Below are 17,811 nucleotides of genomic sequence, written 5' to 3' on the forward strand. Positions count from 1 at the left end.
CGTCGCTTAATTCTTTTAGGAACTCTCTTTGGAAAAAAATTTTTGAAGAACAGTAGCTTTTAAATCATTTTATTCTGTGATTTAGTTATACTTTTTGTATTTTAAATTGATTTTATCTCTTATCTATTGTATTTTTATTCGTTATATTATCTCATAATTATGCCATAGTTTTAACATCCGTATTGTACATAATTTTTAGAGGGCCACTGGTTTGTTAGTATATTTATACTATTTTAGTGCCACCCTCTTTAAATAAAGACTTTACTTACTTACTTACTTACTTACTTACTTACTTACTTACTTACTAAAAGAAAGACTTGGAAAGACTTGGAAAGGTTTGCCCACGGGCAGTTGGATCGAGCGTATTAGCCAATCAAAACGCGCGCTTCGACAAGGCTATGTTATGATTATGTTATGGTTCATGACATATATTTACGTTATGCTTCATAACCATCAACGTTTACGCATATGTTCACTGTTTTATTTTTCTGTCTTCTCGGAAAAGATGCACTGATATTTTGCCTCCACTACACATCCGGACACACTAGACAGTGATTAAATTGGGTGCGTTGGCCAGCCAAGCCATCGTCCCGTTTATTCCATCTCAGCATATAATACAAGCTGTGAATAAAAAGACAATTGCTAAGTGCACCAAAGCCGGACACGAAAACCCTAAAACCAGCAAGTGGAGAAAATTGGGAACATGTACCCCCGACCAAGGCAGTGGTGCAACCCTCGGGGTTTTAGGGTATCCTTAGTTAACATCAGTACTGTAGAATAATAAACCTAAGGCTTTATACAGCGATATAATAGCAATAAGAGAACTAAATAAACGTACAACAGTGGATTACAACTGATGATATTATTAAAAGAAAACCAAACTTAACCTAAACACGGCAAAGGCTGGCCATAGAATGTCTCACCTCGCCAACTGTCACCGATTACAAACTCAAATCCCACTATACACTGCGCACCTCAAACCCGTACCCAGCCCTCTGGTCCGTGCCGGCAAAATAGTAATTTATGCTAATTTAAGATCATCACAAATTACATATTTTGCCTCCACTACACATCCGGACACACTAGACAGTGATTAAATTGGGTGCGTTGGCCAGCCAAGCCAACGTAGAGGTGAAAAGAAAGGGCTCGAGCTAGAGAGACAATGATTTTGACACTTCTAATCTACTTGCTAGAGAGTCTTTGACGTAAATGTTCTTGGCAGAGGTTGAAGCCCAACGGCCGTGACGTTGAAGATTCCTCTCAGGGACACCGGAGTTCGCAGCCAAAGTCGCCCCACCTGATCTGGCAGAGTGGGTACTAAATTTAGAAATATCTGGAACAATATCGCGAAAAGACTTCTTAAACGACTCTCTATAAGTCGAATAACATATAGGCTTATTGACTGACACAAGACGCTTGCGATTGCTAGACGATGATATAGGCCTGAAAAGGTACTCCTCAGAATCAAAAGAAAGGTTAGAACTTGAGATATATAGCTTAAGAAGGGCCACAGGACAAATACTAGAACCAGCTGACTCAGCAATAACCACGGACTGACCCTCCCTTAATTGGTCGGCTTTACTTTTTTCGATAAAAATAGAAAGAAAACCATCATTAAACTTAACATCTTTGCTTCGAATAAGTGACAACTCGGAAAAACGAAAAAAGCCGGAAAAAGCTAAAACAAACATAACTAAATTACGCAACTGTAAGAGGTCATGCAAGTCAGTTTTTTCAGCTAATTTCCTGAGATGCTCCGCCTCAAGAGGTTCCTTTCTGTGGTTAGCCGGTGAGGACGCAGAACGAACGGCACCTTCTTTCACAGCCACAACAGTGGGATGACTAGTAGGGGAACTCACGCCTGCCAGATCGTGCAGCCACTTGAAAGCATAGAAGGCGGAATTGATAGAAGAAACTGATCTGCTTGACTCCAGTAGATACTGTAGAAACAAGGCACAATGGGAGGGCTCTACCGGGAAGGGACTGGTACCCAGAACGGTAGTAGCAAATGATCTCCATCTGTTGAAAACCCTTGTATAACAAAGAGAAGTCCCGGAAACCCTGGATGCAAGAGCTGTAAACTTCATATTCTCCGTCAACAAAGCAACCTCTCTTGTATCACATGTAGGGGAAGTCCAGAACTCTGTATCAAAAATATCTAGAGAAAAAACAAAAACCAAGTGATAATAAAGGAATACAAAGGACAAGGGGAAGCTCCCCAGGGATGAAGACAAATGGGGCCTAAACAACACAATGAGAGAATAAACAACAAATAAATACAGACAAGGAGCCTCAGAGAAAAAAAAAAAAAAGCAATGTTATATTTAAGTACGCTTATACAACGCAGAAACAAAACTGCAATAAACACAATCTATTCACCCCTCAAGGGCACTGTATAGAAATCTTCAACGTTGACAGTCTCAAATCAAAGGCCCTTCAAGGGCACTGTATACAAATATCACAGACCCCTCAAGGGTACGTCTCAAAGGGCCGCCTGCTTCAAGCAAGGCGCCTCAAAGCCAGAAAACAATGCGCTAACACTGTGGAACGCGAAATGCATTGCAAACTAACGCAGAACCTTGCCTGGGTGCAATACTAAAATTAATGCGCAAAGCTACCATTGAGAAATTTAGCGGACCGGACCCGAAAATGGACTTCTTGGCTTTGCCACTGATGAACAGATGGGGAAGATCAGGGAGGACCACCCAATCATGAACGAAACTGCTCCAGTGCACACCGTCGAAACAAAGGATGGGCCAAAAATGCGCTGATCTCCAAAGGGGAACGATGAGAGTGCCGGATGCATTGCAGCGCTTCAAATGACTGACGACTTTGCATGTCAAACAGACAGGAGGACAAAGCCAGTTGTAGTCGTTGGACCAATCTTGGACGAAAGCGTTGACGCCAGACGAACCGGGCTGATAATACCTAGAATTGAAAACCTGAAGCTTTGCATTGTAATAGCAGGCGAATCTATCACAAGTGTGCGGACCCCAGAGCTCGTCGAGAGCATAAAAAACAGAATCGTTGATCGCATAATCATCGTAATCAACTAACTTGCTAATATCGTCGGCACAAGTGTTGAGGTCCCTGGGAATCCATTGCATGTCAATGCTAATACCGCCGATGAGACATTGTCGGTGAACATCAAGAGCCAACTGTTGCAAAGCTGGAACTTTGGATCCGATGTTAACGATGCGAACAACATTCTGGTTGTCTGTATACCAGACAACAGTCTGCGCGCCAAGAGAATCCTTGAACGCCTTCAAGGACAATGAAACAGCAAGAAGTTCGCGAAAAGTCGAACTTTGTGCACTCTCGTAATCGGACCAATTTTGGTGAAAAATTTTGTCCTCGAATTGTATGTAACTCCCGCAGGCTGAATTGGACACATCAGAGTAAACGATTTTAGAAGGCTTGCACTTAATAGGCCACAAAGGAAGGCCGTTGATATCAGCGAGATTGTTTTTCCAAAAATTCAATTCGTGTAAACATTCAGGTGTCAAAGAAACAAGTGAATTCCAATCAGCAGTGGAGTTAATAACCAGAAAGGTGTTCCTGGTCATAAGTCTAGTGACGTTCCCGACGCAGTTCCCGAGCGAGATAATTTTTCCACACACGCTTGCAAGCTTGCGAACCTGGTGCAAGGAGCGCTCCGAACATAAAAGAGATGATAAATCGTTAATAAGAGAATCAATTCTCTTGTCCGTGGCTTTGATAACGCACTGGGAAGTGTTAATAACAGTCCCAAGCCAGGTAATCACTTGAGTAGGATCCCAAACGGATTTCTCCTAGTTAGGTAGGAAACCAGACTTTAATAGGTCGGAATGAACAGCCAAACTAGAGATCTTCGCTTTGATACAGTCAGCGGCCGCCCCTAAACCATCGTCTAGGAAGACAACTATAGACTTTCCCTCGGATCTCCATTTCTTGACTAACGGCTTGAGAAGCTTTGTAAATAAATAAGGAGCAGAACTAAGGCCAAATGGCAAAACTGAAAACTGAAAATATCTAGTATGACCGGACGAAAAGGTCCGAGAAAACGACAGATATTGCCTATGATCTGGAAAGATATCCACGTGATGGTAACCCGATTTTAAGTCAAAGGAGAACATGAAATCTCCGGGATTTAAAACTTCTCTGGCAACGGACAGGTCCTCGCATCGAAACTTAAACTTGAAAAGATATAGATTGACATGACGAAGATCCAAGATCAAGCGCTTTTTCCCTGACTTCTGAATAGACACAGATAATGGATTAATTGTAGTAGGAGGTGTAAAAACTTCGGTGATACAATCCAAACTAATAAGCTCGTTAATAGCATTCTCAACAAAATCAGATTCCTGAATCGCTGAATTATTGTTTCGAGCAACAAAAGGTGCTGGTATTTGAAGAAGTGGCAACTTATATCCAAACTCAATAGTGTCAATTATGAAACGAGGTGCGTAAATATCTTTCCAAAACTGAAGCGATTTACGCAATCTTCCTTTAACCGAAACAGGTGCATCATCACATGCAATTTCACAGTTCAGCGATGGATCCTCTAGAAGAGATAGCTCACAATACGGCAATGGCAAAGCCTCAGACTCATGGTCTAGAAAATAAATAATACACGACGGGAAAAAACATAGTTTAATAAATGCAAATTAACTCTGAAAGCACTAAGCACGACTCGTATGAAAGATCCAGCGAAAAATAAGACAAACGGAAAACAACACAAAAGAAAACTAGAACCAACTACACCTTGATCCTGGGTATTGCTGTCTAGTCACTTTGTCTGTTGGTTGGCAGGATTGGAAGAGGAAAGAACATTCGGGCAGGAAGCTCGCCAATGTCCAGGTTTTCCACAGGAAAAGCAAAGTCCGGCAGATCTGCCAACGGAAAGCTGTTGATTGACCCGAGTAAAGGAATTAGGAATTTGGCAGACGGTGAGCTGCGAATTTCTTGAGACAGGTATTCCAGATCGGCGCTGTAATCCCAGACCACGTGGAGCGAAGCGTTTCGAGGCTCTAGCCGCTCTCGCCTCAGCTCTATAGATTTTCTTCTCGTCTTCTTCGTCATCCGCCAAGTCGTGATGTTTATATTCCAAAACGGTTTTCCAACCGTACGGCGACTTATCAGCCAACAAAATTAATTTTTGCCGATCTTTAAGCAAAGACATACCCCGATCCAACGCTTCCTTGGTTCTCAGAAGGTCCTTACGCTCAAGAGCGACGCTAGCGTCTTCGACAGCTTCCATGACTGATTTGTTGGCTTTAAATTGCTCCTCGTTACTCTTCTTTTTGAAGGAAGGTAGAGCATCCCGCTTTAGCCTCTTGATCTCAGACATCTGCTCCGCGGCATTCGAATCATTAGATCTCTTTAGATCAGAAATTGAAGTGGAAACTAAATCCTTAATCTGGCCAAGCAGATCGCGATTGTTCTGGGCAATGATCTCTTTAACTTTAGCTTCATCCATTGTAAAAACCAAACTTAACCTAAACACGGCAAAGGCTGGCCATAGAATGTCTCACCTCGCCAACTGTCACCGATTACAAACTCAAATCCCACTATACACTGCGCACCTCAAACCCGTACCCAGCCCTCTGGTCCGTGCCGACAAAATAGTAATTTATGCTAATTTAAGATCATCACAAATTACATTTTCTCCGAATCAAGTGCAGATGATTTTTCATGAAATCATCGTTCACGACGATAAAAATAAGAGATGCTCCAGAGGCTCAACATGTTCTATCTATTACCTGCAGGATCTTTGCTGATACTAATGCTATGGGATGCCCGCGTTGCTGGAATGGACGTATACGTTTCACCAAGAGGAAATGATTCATCACATTGCACTGAAGAAAAACCGTGCAAGACACTCAATGAAGCTTTCTTGCGCGTTTCTGGTCACAACTCGACAAGGATTATGTTGGCTAAAGGAAATTACACGATGAAAAAGGGCCACAATTTTACTAGAATGGCAACGTTTGGGCTGTTTGGTCACGGTTCAATTCGCCGAGACGATGTGACAATAACGTGTGATGCAAATGCAAGCCTCTCGTTTACTCTTTGCGAGAATATTTCCTTCAAGAGCATCAAGTTTCTTAAGTGTGGAGGATGGTTTGAGAGCTCTTGTGGAAGGGAAAATTATCCAGATCTTCATGGGGCAAAATTCATGGCAGCCCTAGATTTTCGATATTGCAGAAATCTTTCGATCTCTGATGTGGAAATTTCGTCTTCGCCAGGTCTAGGCGCTAATTTGTACGATGTTAGCGGCTTTGTGAGCTTTACAGACAGTGTTTTTGCTGATAATAAGGCTGCTTCAAATGATATCTCGGAAGATGGAAACAAATTGGAACTACTTCCCAGGTACGTGCATTCTGGAGGCGGTGTTTTTGTTATTTTTAACAGGTACGGCGATAATACAGTCAATGTAACGCCAAGCGAGCATGACTCATATCAACACAACAGCCACTATATTTTTAACGATTGCCACTTTCTAAGAAACGAAGCGCGATGGTCAAACGTAAGTGAAAACAGAGACCTTAATACACCGGAACGTCCTTTCAGCCGTGGTGGGGGATTGGCAGTGTTCTTCAAAGGGAATGCCTCTGGATGCAACGTTGCAATCAGTGCTTGTAAATTCATAGATAATCGTGCATCATGGGGAGGGGGTCTGCAAATACTAATGGCAGACAAGACAGAAAACAATTCCTTTATAATGGAGGGAACGACCTTTCTGAGAAATAAAGCAGATCTATCCGCTGGAGGAGCACGCATGGGAAACATACCACTTAAACACACGCCGCTTATTTTGAACCGATTCAATATCAGCAACTGTTCATTTGTTCAGAACGAGGCTTTGTGGGGAGGTGGTGCCTCCGTCTTTGGTAGAACGATCGCGCGCACCAAACATTCAGAAACTGCTGTTACACAGTTCCACTTTAAGCAATCCACTTGGCAGCACAACAAAGCAAACGTAGGGGCCGCCATAGGAGTATATCTTTACAACTATAATAGATACCACATTGGACCGCAAATTCCTTACCGTGTTTGTTTTGACAATGATACGGTGTTTGAATTTAATCACATTGGTCTTCAACATGGTGACCTGAAATTGGGACAAGGAACTCTCTACAGTTTGGAGGTGCCTCTCATCTTCAAAAGCACCACGAAATTTTGGAACAATAGTAAGTCCGCGTTAGTTTTAGATGGATCGACCCTTGAAGTTCATGACCAGGTAGAATTCACCAACAACACTGGGCTTAGAGGCGGTGCTATAGCAATATATGGAAGATCGAGAATAATTTTCCACGAAAATGCAAAATTAACCTTTGAAGCAAATTCATGCGACGATAAAGGTGGAGCAATGTACATTCAAGCCCCTGGTCCTCCCCTGGTAAGTTTCAACGCAACAGGTACCAACATTTACACCTGTTTCTTTGCGTACAGCAACTCGTCCATACATTATGATGAATGGAATATAACGGTCATCTTTAAAAATAATAGAGCACCCCGTCACTCCTCAGGAAAGTCGGTCTATGTCACTACACTTAAAAACTGTTGGCAAGTGGGCGAGAATCGAACAAACAACAGCGTACTAAAATGGAAGTTTGTCAAGTTTCATAACTTGCCTGAAAACTTCACGAACTTTACGGGCGAAGTTGCGACAGACCCAATAGAAATAGAGTATGTAAAGACAGACTGGAAGGTTGCTCCAGGTGAGATTTTTAATGCAACCGTTAAATTGCGCGACGAAGTTAAAAATCTCGTCCCAGGGATTGTTGATATAGTAATCAATTCTTTTTCAGTACACCTCAATACCCCGTCAGCATTATTTCTTACGACTGGAAAAATTACCAATATCAGTCTATGCGGAATAGAACGAAGCAAATTTTCTGTGCAGCTAAATTGTAAAGGAAGTCAACTTTTAAGTACAGTGATAGGCGATCTCGAGTTAAACAATTGCTATGCCGGATTTCGTTTTTCAAACGAAACATTAACATGTAAATGTATGGATTCCGTCAAAGACGAGCAAGCTAGAGGGGTGTCGCACTGTGCTCCTGATGGGAAGAGCCTTTATGTGAAACAAGGATACTGGGCAGGAAAGGTGCAAGGCAAGTTTTCCACGCATGTCTGCCCTGATGGATATTGCAAATCATGGGATTCAAGCGCTAACGAATATCTGTATTTTGAGGATCAAATGTGCAAGCAGGGTAGAAAACAGAGTAGCGTACTCTGCGGACAATGTGAAGCAAATCATAGCGTTACCATTGGCAGTGAACAGTGCAAGAATGAATGTACGAATTTGTATTTGTTACTGTTGATACCGTTGGCTCTGGTTCTTCTCCTGATTGTCATGGGGATCATGCTTATAGATCTTGACGTCTTTACTGGGTACTTAAACGCCTGGGTGTACTCCTACCAAGTCATGAGATACTTAGCACCAGATGGATTTCTATTTAACAGTTTTAGCGAATTTGTCATAGCTTTAACCAATTGCCAAATTAAAGTTGGGAACAGCAGCTTCTGTTTGGTCAAAGGTCTTGATGATGCCGACAAACTCATGGCGATGTACCTCATCCCGGTATACGTAATAGCAGTTGTCGTCTTGCTAGCAAAGATGGTGAGTGCTTTTCCGAACTGGTGCTTTAGCAGACGGGTCAGAGCACCATTTCGCGGCATATGCACCATCCTTGTACTCTGTTATACACACACCACCTATATTTCTCTCAGGATTCTGCGTTTTGCCAAAGTTGGATCAAAGATCGTGCTTTACGTCAATGGTGAGATAGAGTACTTCAGTGGAAAGCATTTCTATTACGGAATTGTCGCCAGTCTCTTAGTGGTGTTCGTGTCAGTACTCTTTCCGTTATTCCTTTTATTTCGCCCGCTCCTGACAAGAGGTCTTCGTCCAGTCCTGAACCTCAATCGCTGGAATCCGTTCTTTGACGCACTTCAGAGCTGTTTTAAAGATCAGTATCGTTGGTGTGCGGCCTTCTACTTTATCTGCCGGCTGGGTCTCCTGGTCATCTATGAATTTATAGCGGCAGGTCCAGTGAAAAGACTTTTGCTGGAGGTGGCCTGCATCTCGATCCTGCTGACCTTTGCAATCTTGAGGCCCTACAAGGAAGCTCTAAATGTCGAAGAGGACGAGGAGAGTTATGACTGGATGAACAAATCTGACGTGGCACTCCTGACCACTCTTTCCTTCATCGCTGTGACCAGTTCCCTATGCGAAAACAGCCTTGCAATCACCCCTGGTGAAAAATACGGGCTCATAATATTCCTCAACATCTTGTCCTGCATTCCCATTGCAGTGCTGATGGTAGTATTAGCCTTACGCGTTGGAAGGAGATACCTGCCGGCTTGTAGCAGTAGAAAAGTTGAACCATTTACAGACTCCAAGAAAGTTCGTTAAATCTCAGTAAAATGTCTACATTTCCTTTGTAAATTACAATCTCAGTAAATTTGCACACTTACAGAGATTTTGTAATTTCCATAAAAAGTCTTTAAATTTCGCTTTCAGATCGCATAAAATGTACATGAAATGTTGCTGTTTTTCTTGTAAATGTTTCGTAAAATTTACAGAGATTTTACAGCATATAAACAAATCTCTGTAAAACATCCACATTTTCTCTGTAAAAAGGGAACTAGGAGAAAAAAATCTCTGTAAAATCGAAAACATCAAATCTCCACATTATATCTGTAAAATTTGAATAAAAATAATGTCATAAAATGGTAGTAAAATCTCCACAAATGTAAGCTACACAAAATGTCACAGAAAAGTAGTACACATAATGTCTGTAAAATGTAACCATTTTATTGGAATAAATCTTTGCAAAATGTCGACATTTTATCCGTAAAATCAGCCTGTACAAAACGATTAGGTGTGAAAGCCATAAGACATAATCTCAATAAGATCTCTGTAAAATGCAAACTGAACATTGCATAAAATCTTAGTTTAATGCATACACAAATAAACTACACAACAGGTCGCACGAAAGTACACATAATGTCTGTAAAATCACCAGGTAAAATAGGAAGGTATTGGAAACCATAACATTATCTTATTACACTTATTACAACAAGAGCTTTGTGAACAGCAAACTAAGGATTGTGGCAGGTACACACAAAATAGAACAATCCTTGTACCTTTCAATAACAGGTAAATTCTGAAGTTCAAAGTTATGTAACTAACAAATGAGATTTACACAGCCACATATCAAAATCATGACAACAATGAAAGGAGCTTGGGAAAGAAGATACAAACTCAAACGAACTGGATCAGACTGGTTCCTGAGATATTCCCAAGATAATTGACAGCAGTGTAATTTGGTTATATCTTTCCATCAATGAAGGTATATTAGAGCGGTTTTCAACTGAGTGTTGTAAAACCAAAACAGAAATAATTACTTACCAATTAGTCTACTCGGCCAATCTTGAAACCAAAACCAAAGCCAAAACCAAAGTAATTGTCTGATCACCAGGAGCCATAATTATGGCTCCTGCTGATCACTTAATTCAACACAACTGAAAACCGCTCTAGAGACACACATGTATAAGGGGGGTTCTGTTACCCAATTTATTTTCTCGGATCTCGGCTCTTAGAGTAGGGAAAATACAATGGATAACAGAACCCCCATTATATATGTGTGTGGGGTTGGAATCTCGGCTTAGAGCCACGGTTTACAGCACGAGCACGGTTATGCAAATTCTAGGCTGTTTAGCCGAGCATAACAATCTTTTGTCATAAAAGCTAGACAAAACATGTTTGGCGTGGCTGCTTGTTGTAAATAAACCACAACACAGCAAGATATATTTAACCCAACTTCTGTCATATGCAATGACGTCAATGAGGGAAACCCCCCTCTCTGTCCAGCCGTAACTGTTGATCAGCTGTTTCTTTTTTTCCTTCAGAAAGCATCTCTTTGTTCTACCACGTTTCGGGTCCTTTTTTTTCTCGAAAAAAGACGAAAAGTGCCATTTTTATTGACCAGACTAAGATGAAATGACGTATTCTAACGAACTGTGGGGAGGAAAAAAATAGAAAGCCGTCTTTAAAATTTCTCTTGGCTTATACATTCCTGAAGGCTCCAAAAATTCCTCTTGGCGTAAGTTGAAGCCAAGAGGAATGCAACCGGAAGTTGTAAAGCCGTAGTCTCTTTTATGAAAACCTCAAGGTCTTTTAAAAACATGTAACCGGAAGTTGTGCAGCAGTGAAACTGCGTCAAACCGAGTATTAAACGGAAACATCTGAAAGATTACAATTACGTTTTTGTTAAATGTAAATTATAACCCCCGTTAACATGGGTAACAGAATTATCTTCTATTGAAGAAATATGTGTCCCTTGTATAAACGGCATAATGGCTGCTTCAAGATTCTTATCTAACGTGCTGGAATTGTTTTATGGATCAATTTCACAAGAGGAAAACAAAAGACAAAAGAGACCTCTCGAGCCTACGAGAGCCGTGCGAGAGAGATACATCCATTTTGAATTGCTTAGAACTAATTTTAGTGAGTTACTTCGTGTATGGAAAATTACTGTTCCATAAGGTTACTCATACAAAGCTGATCTTCTAAAATTAGCACAAAGAAAACAAAAACAAAATTTACTGATTTGACTAAAAATGAAATTGCCAGCTTGACGAGTGTTAAAACACAATTTGGGCTTCTTGTTAAGTTTTAAATCATCAGAAACAATGAAACACAATACATGCAGCATTTCAAACAAAATGAGCCTGTCATTCTTAACAGAAACAAACGACGCCTTTAACCACTTCAATGATCAAGTGAAAGGTGAAATAGAGGCACGGTCACAAAGAGGTTCAGTGTGGGTGATTGAAGGGATTTTGTACGCATTTGTTAATGTTACTCGACACGAACCATTTCGTGGAGGAAGCTATTTTCCTCTCCCAAAAAAGTTACAAAATAAGAAAGCAATCATAAACATCCAAAACAAAGACAACCAATGCCTGAGATGGGCACTTCGCGCTGCTCTTTTCCCAGTTACAAAAGGAAAAAACCCTATTAGACCTGGGAGTTATCCAACAACCGACGGTTTTAATTTCACAGCTATCGACTTCCCAACACCAGTTTCACAAATTAATAAACTCGAAAACCAAAACCCAAATCTTGCAATTAATGTGTTTGGCTGGGAAAATGGCCATGTTATTTTTCACAGAATCAGCGAAAAAGACGGCGCTATTCCACGAATAAACTTAATGCTTATCCAGCAAGGTGAAAGTACGCACTATAGCTATGTAAAAAGGCTTTGCGCTCTCTTGTATGATCAAAACAGGCATAATGAGAGTAAACATTTCTGTGAACGTTGTTTGTATGGATACCAAAGGATGGATCTACTCGAAAGGCACAAACCGGAATGCAAAGGGTTGTTGAAAAGACCAACAAGAACACAGCTGCCAAAAGAGGGAGAGAACAAGGTGTCTTTCACAAACTACCCGATAAGCAGATGAAAGCGCCTTTCGTAATATGCGCAGACTTCGAGTCTTCGTTACGAAAGATCCACGGCTGTGATCTGCCAAAACTCATGAACAAAGTCTTACCGTAAAAACAGAGATGCATCAGGCATGCGGGTTTGCTTATACAATCCCGCTCTTGATGACACCTGAAGATTGGCAAAAACACAAAAATGCAACTGACTGCCACACTTGTAATAAAAGTTTGGTTAAGGATCTTTTCTTGGACCCTATATCAGTGCGTGACTGACACTGGCGGATATTGCGGTCAAAGCCACAAAAGATGCTATTAAGTGACAAGTAAAAAAATAAACTTTATTGGCGCACAAAGGAAGATCAAATAGACCAATGGATTGCAAACAACCAGGAAACATGTTTGTTCTACGCAGAGCCTTTGTTTGTGCGAAATCACTAAGACTCAATGACAGACCGCATAATAATGAATGTAACTTAAAGCTCAGATTGAACGCAAAAACGGTGCCAATCCCAGATTTCATAACTTGAAAGGCTATGATGGGCACCTTTTGATGAAGCCAATGTCGAGGGTGCACGGAGAAATAAATTGCATCCAAAAAAACATAGAAAATTACAATACTCATTCTCACTGGGAAACCTTAAATTCATCGATAGTGGGAATTTCTTGCTGAGCAGTCTGGATTTCAACTAATAATTAAAGTCGGAAAATGCTATTATTACGGAAAATCGTTAAATTAAATAAGTATGTAGAAAAGAATTGACAACATCTATTTTCTTTGAATTCAATTTGGTGTCATTGTTAACTTCTGTAAACCAAACTTTATTCATTCTTCTGTAGCTTAATTGTTGAGAAAAGAATTGTAATTGTTGTAATTGTGGAAATAAATAAAGAGAGGCAACAAAAAAAAATTACGGAAGAAGAATATGAGCACGGGCAAAACGTTTGGGAGGTATTCGGGTGCAAAAACCTTGTTGACTATCACGATTTGAACGTAATCACAGACGTGCTGCTTTTAGCGGATGTTTTCGAAAACTTTAGAAAGGTATGTATGGAAAAATACGGGCTAGATCCAGCGCTTTATTACAGTTCACCGGGCTTGAGCTGGGATGCTCTTCTAAAAAGACAGGCGTGGAGCTTGAGCTCTTGACAGATCAAGACATGTACCTTTTCATTGAGAGAGGAATGAGAGGAGGCTTCTCAATAGTGAGCAAGCGCTATGCAAAGGCGAACAACCCGCTGGCTGAAGGATATGACCCGGGCAAACCAAGAAATTATATAATTTACCTAGATGCGAACAACCCTTATGGCTTGGCTATGAGCTTGCCACTGCCAAAACGCGGTTTCAAGTGGAAGCGTGTCATGACCACAGAAGAACAAATAATGAAAATGAACGAAAATTCAAAGGAGGGGTGGATACTAGAGGTGGACCTGGAGTACTCTGGAGACCTGCACGAAGAACACAACAGTTGACCCACTTGCGAGCGAGAAAAACGTCATTGAAAAGGAGTTGATGTCAGTTTACCAAATGCGTTTGATGGAGGACTTGAAATTGGACCGGCCGAACAGCGAGACGCTGGTGCTGACGCTAGAGGACAAAAAAATTACGTCGTACACTACAGGAACCTGCAGTTTCATCTAAAACAAGGGATACGTTTGAAAAAAATGCACAGAGCGATCGAGTTTGAACAAGAACGCTGGCCATGGATGGAGCCATACATTCGGACGAACACTGAATTAAGAAAGAAAGCAAAAAGCGATTTCCAGAGTAACTTTTACAAACTGATGAACAACTCAGTGTTCGGCAAAATGGAGAACTTGAGAAACCGTGTCAATGTGAAGATTTTTTGAAGCTGGGAGACAGAAGAGATACGTCGTTTGGTGGCCAGCCCTTCATGATCATCTGCAAGGCATGAGATATTTGGAATGCCTTGGGAGGCATACACATGTACAAGAGCAAGCTCCTCCTGAACAAGCCTGTTAACACAGGTATGACAATTCTAGATCTTGATGTATGATCGACATGCTCTATAATTACTTGAAAACTAAGTACGGGTCGAAGTACAGACACAGACAGCCTTCTCTTAGATAGCCAGACGGAAGACGTTTACAAAGATATAGTGGAAGACATTGCTTTGCATGACACAAGCACCTATCCAAAAGAACAATTGCTTTACAGTGACAGAAATAAAAAGGTTCAGGACAAGATAAAAGACGAGTGCGAGGAAGGACGATTAACGAAGCACTTGCTATAGGTAAAAAATGTATTCAGTCTTGGAAGAAAAACAAAAAAAATATCAGGATAGTCAAGGGGGTAAAAAAGAATGTGGTGGAACAAAAATATATCAAGAAAGCCAAGGAGGTAAAAAAGAATGTGGTGGGAAAAGAAGTTAGGCACGAGCACTACAAAGGAGCGCTTTTCGCGAAAAAGCAATTGTGGCATGGAATGAACATTCTTCTCAGCGAGGGCCACGAGATATATGGCATGCATGTGAATAAGGTTTCACTTTCACCCTTTGATACAACTAAACGTTGGATAGCGGATGACGGCGTGCGCACAGTGGCATACGGGCACAAAGATATCAAAGAACGGCATTAGCAGGCGGAAGCTGTGTATTTGGCTGCACAACCAACAAAGCCGCGCTTAAGCCCGTCAAACAAATAATAGAAAACAGGCTCGTTCGGTTTAGTTACAGCTCATTCAAGATTGTAGACTTTCAAAGACCAGATTGGGTCTGTAGCTCTTTTAGTACCGCCTTCAAGTTCACCGGGTTGATACAAATAGCTTACATTATGCGACGGGGACCTTTTTTCTTTCAATCCAACAGGTCTGGAATACTTTGTAGAGGGTTTGGAGGTGACAGCCTCTCTTTGATTGCGACAGCTTTTTTTTTTTCGATAAGACTGGTCACCTGCAGCAGCTGAGGCCACTTCAAAGGGCTTCGCTTGTAAATCGACTCAAAAGCTTTCGCAACTTCAGCAGTATCTTTAGAGGTCAGAGGATCAGCTTCTTTGTAGCGGCTGGCCAAGCCGACAACGGTCGGCGCGTATTTGTAAACTTTGCGGCCACGAGGCAGCTTGTCATGTGGCAGAAAAAGAAGGTCCGCTTGGTGGACCGGTTTGGTTGACGATACGTCGAATTTTGGGCGAGGAATGTATGTAGCACGACGTCTGCCAAAGAGCCTGTTTGATTAACCATTGCTTGGCAGTTTCCTCTGAGACTCTTGCAGCTTCTGCTAATTTTTTAATAGCAGCGATGCCTTTCCAGTAGCCCTTGGGACTGTTGTAGATTTTTGTGAGCTTGGAGTCCATTTGAGGAAGGTATAGTAACACTCCAAAAAGTTCAAAGAAAACGAAAAGTTGCATAGCTAAGAACGAGTGCGCTGCCGCCCACAAAAAGCGACTCGCTTTGTTTCTGCTGCTCACTGGGTTGATAAACATAGGCACGTAAGGCGTGCAAGAGTTATTTTTTTGTGAACTATAAGTCTCGGAGATAGGAGCATTCATGGAGCTGTTTACAGTAATGATTTGGTTGATTTGACAAGTTTTTTTGAATGCGATGTACAGCAAGAAAGAAGCTGGGAGTTTATGATGTACATAAGATGTTACATCGGTAATGGTAAGATAACTAAATAGTAAGCCATAAAATGTTTGACTGAACAAACTACAGTAATCTGACACGTCTCCAGATTAATGTAGATACCATCTTATTTTCTAACAGGCAATTTTATTCGTTCTTTGATACAACCCACACTGTGATTGGTCTGACACGCGCACATGCATAACTCCCTCACTCACCGATCACTTAGCCCTTCCCCCGGGGGGAGGACTCCCTTATATGGGCTATATAGGTCTGTGCGGCCCCAAAGGGTATGGTTTTTCAGCTGTTTTGGTCATAAATAGGGTACGGTTTTTGCACTCTAGCCTTGATATGAGTATGCTTTAAGAAGAAGCCTTTTTTTTATCATTATCGAAAAGAAAATCAACAAAAGCCCTTCACAAATTTATATGTTTACGGTAATTTAACATTGGTTTGAACTAGGGAGCTAATTATAACGCAGGTCTGAAACAGGGTTTTGATTTGAGGGTCAAGTCGTAAATAGGGTTTCGAATTTTTGGTCAGGTCAGAAATAGGATAAGGAATATCGCAGATTTTTGTCATAAATAGGGTAAGGGTTTTGGGAAGCGGGCCGCACACCCCCAACCAATTTTTCTGGGAGTACCCCCTCGGGAGCCCTTCCAGCCCCCAAGAGGAATTTTTGCTCAAAAATACTCAACTTAAGAGAACTTTTCGCATTTTATACGAGTCGTAAGTTTACCCTTTTTACACAACACAACGCAACAACACTACTTCACCGAAAATTGAAAGAAAGAGAAAAAAACCTCTCTGACACGTTGAAAGTCTGATTTAATTAAATTGCACTTTAACTTGGTGCCACACAGTCTTCAAAGAACATTTGAACAGTTTTCATACTTTTTACTTTTAAAAATATCGGACTGAAAAGAATGTCATAAAATGCCCATCAAATAAAAATATTAAACTGCTACTGCAGAGACGTAAAAACACTCTAGAAATGAAAGCTTCTTTTTTGTTTAACCTGGGAACAATAGCCGATAACTTGTAAGCTCTAATTGAATTTACTCCCATATGAAAAACAAAAGTGTCGAGTTACCATTTGTAACTAAAAATAGTAAACATCTCGTGGGAACAAGTGGTGACGATTCGTCAGCTCTAATTGAATTTACTACCTTGTGAAAAACAAGAGTGTCAAATTACCCATTGTAACTAAAAAATAAAAATATCTCGTTATATTTGCATGCAATAAGAACAAAACAATCGTCACCTGCACTTACTATTGTAAACGTTAGAACTGCATCAAATCTAAATAGTCTCGTCTCCTCTAAAACATGTCCTAAGAACTAGAACCGACGATTCGTGACCTCTAATTGAATTAACTCCTTGTGAAAAACAAAAGTATCAAGTTACCCTTTGTAATTAAAAGTAAAAATATCTCGTGCCATTTGCCTACTACTCATGAACTGCTTCAAAACTCAAGACTCATCTCGTTCATAACTAGCCACCATTACACTGAAAATTATGCACTCTAAAACAACCCAATGTACGTATGTAACTGTCACACACCCCTCCAAACCGGACTAAAAATCACAAACCGGCAACATACACGTCACTCTTTATTTTTCAATTACCAAAGTCCTTGTGTTTATACATACCTTGTGTTTCTCACGTACCATTTACCTTTACAACAAGAAATTTGATTGGCTGTTCATAGTAGATCCAATCTGATTGGTGTGACATACATACATCTCTCACTCACTCACTCACTCACTCACTCACTCACTCACTCACCCATTGA

The 17,811-nt window shown here is 40.9% G+C and overlaps 2 protein-coding genes and 1 pseudogene across 2 annotated transcripts; 2 read left to right on the top strand and 1 right to left on the bottom strand.

Moving 5' to 3' along the window:
- Positions 1-551: 551 nt before the first annotated feature.
- LOC149102085 (uncharacterized) lies at positions 552-5,615 on the bottom strand. The gene has a single exon (XM_089274907.1). The coding sequence runs from the start codon at positions 5,456-5,458 to the stop codon at positions 4,769-4,771; it is 690 nt and encodes a 229-aa protein (XP_089131033.1). The 5' UTR covers positions 5,459-5,615; the 3' UTR covers positions 552-4,768.
- A 90-nt stretch (positions 5,616-5,705) lies between these two features.
- LOC110050687 (uncharacterized) lies at positions 5,706-9,832 on the top strand. The gene has a single exon (XM_020756605.2). It carries the CDS (start codon positions 5,708-5,710, stop codon positions 9,401-9,403), a length of 3,696 nt encoding a protein of 1,231 aa, XP_020612264.2. The 5' UTR covers positions 5,706-5,707; the 3' UTR covers positions 9,404-9,832.
- A 1,859-nt stretch (positions 9,833-11,691) lies between these two features.
- LOC149102086 (uncharacterized) lies at positions 11,692-12,712 on the top strand (annotated as a pseudogene).
- Positions 12,713-17,811: the final 5,099 nt, after the last annotated feature.

The sequence above is a fragment of the Orbicella faveolata genome, unplaced genomic scaffold, assembly GCF_042242905.1.
Source record: "Orbicella faveolata isolate gen_17 unplaced genomic scaffold, um_ofav_v1 contig_36, whole genome shotgun sequence".
Classification (NCBI taxonomy): domain Eukaryota; kingdom Metazoa; phylum Cnidaria; class Anthozoa; order Scleractinia; family Merulinidae; genus Orbicella; species Orbicella faveolata.

Excerpts from the sequence above, each read along its gene's own strand:
- LOC149102085 (XM_089274907.1), bottom strand. The coding sequence starts at position 5,458 with ATGGATGAAGCTAAAGTTAAAGAGATCATTGCCCAGAACAATCGCGAT.
- LOC110050687 (XM_020756605.2), top strand. The coding sequence starts at position 5,708 with ATGCTCCAGAGGCTCAACATGTTCTATCTATTACCTGCAGGATCTTTG.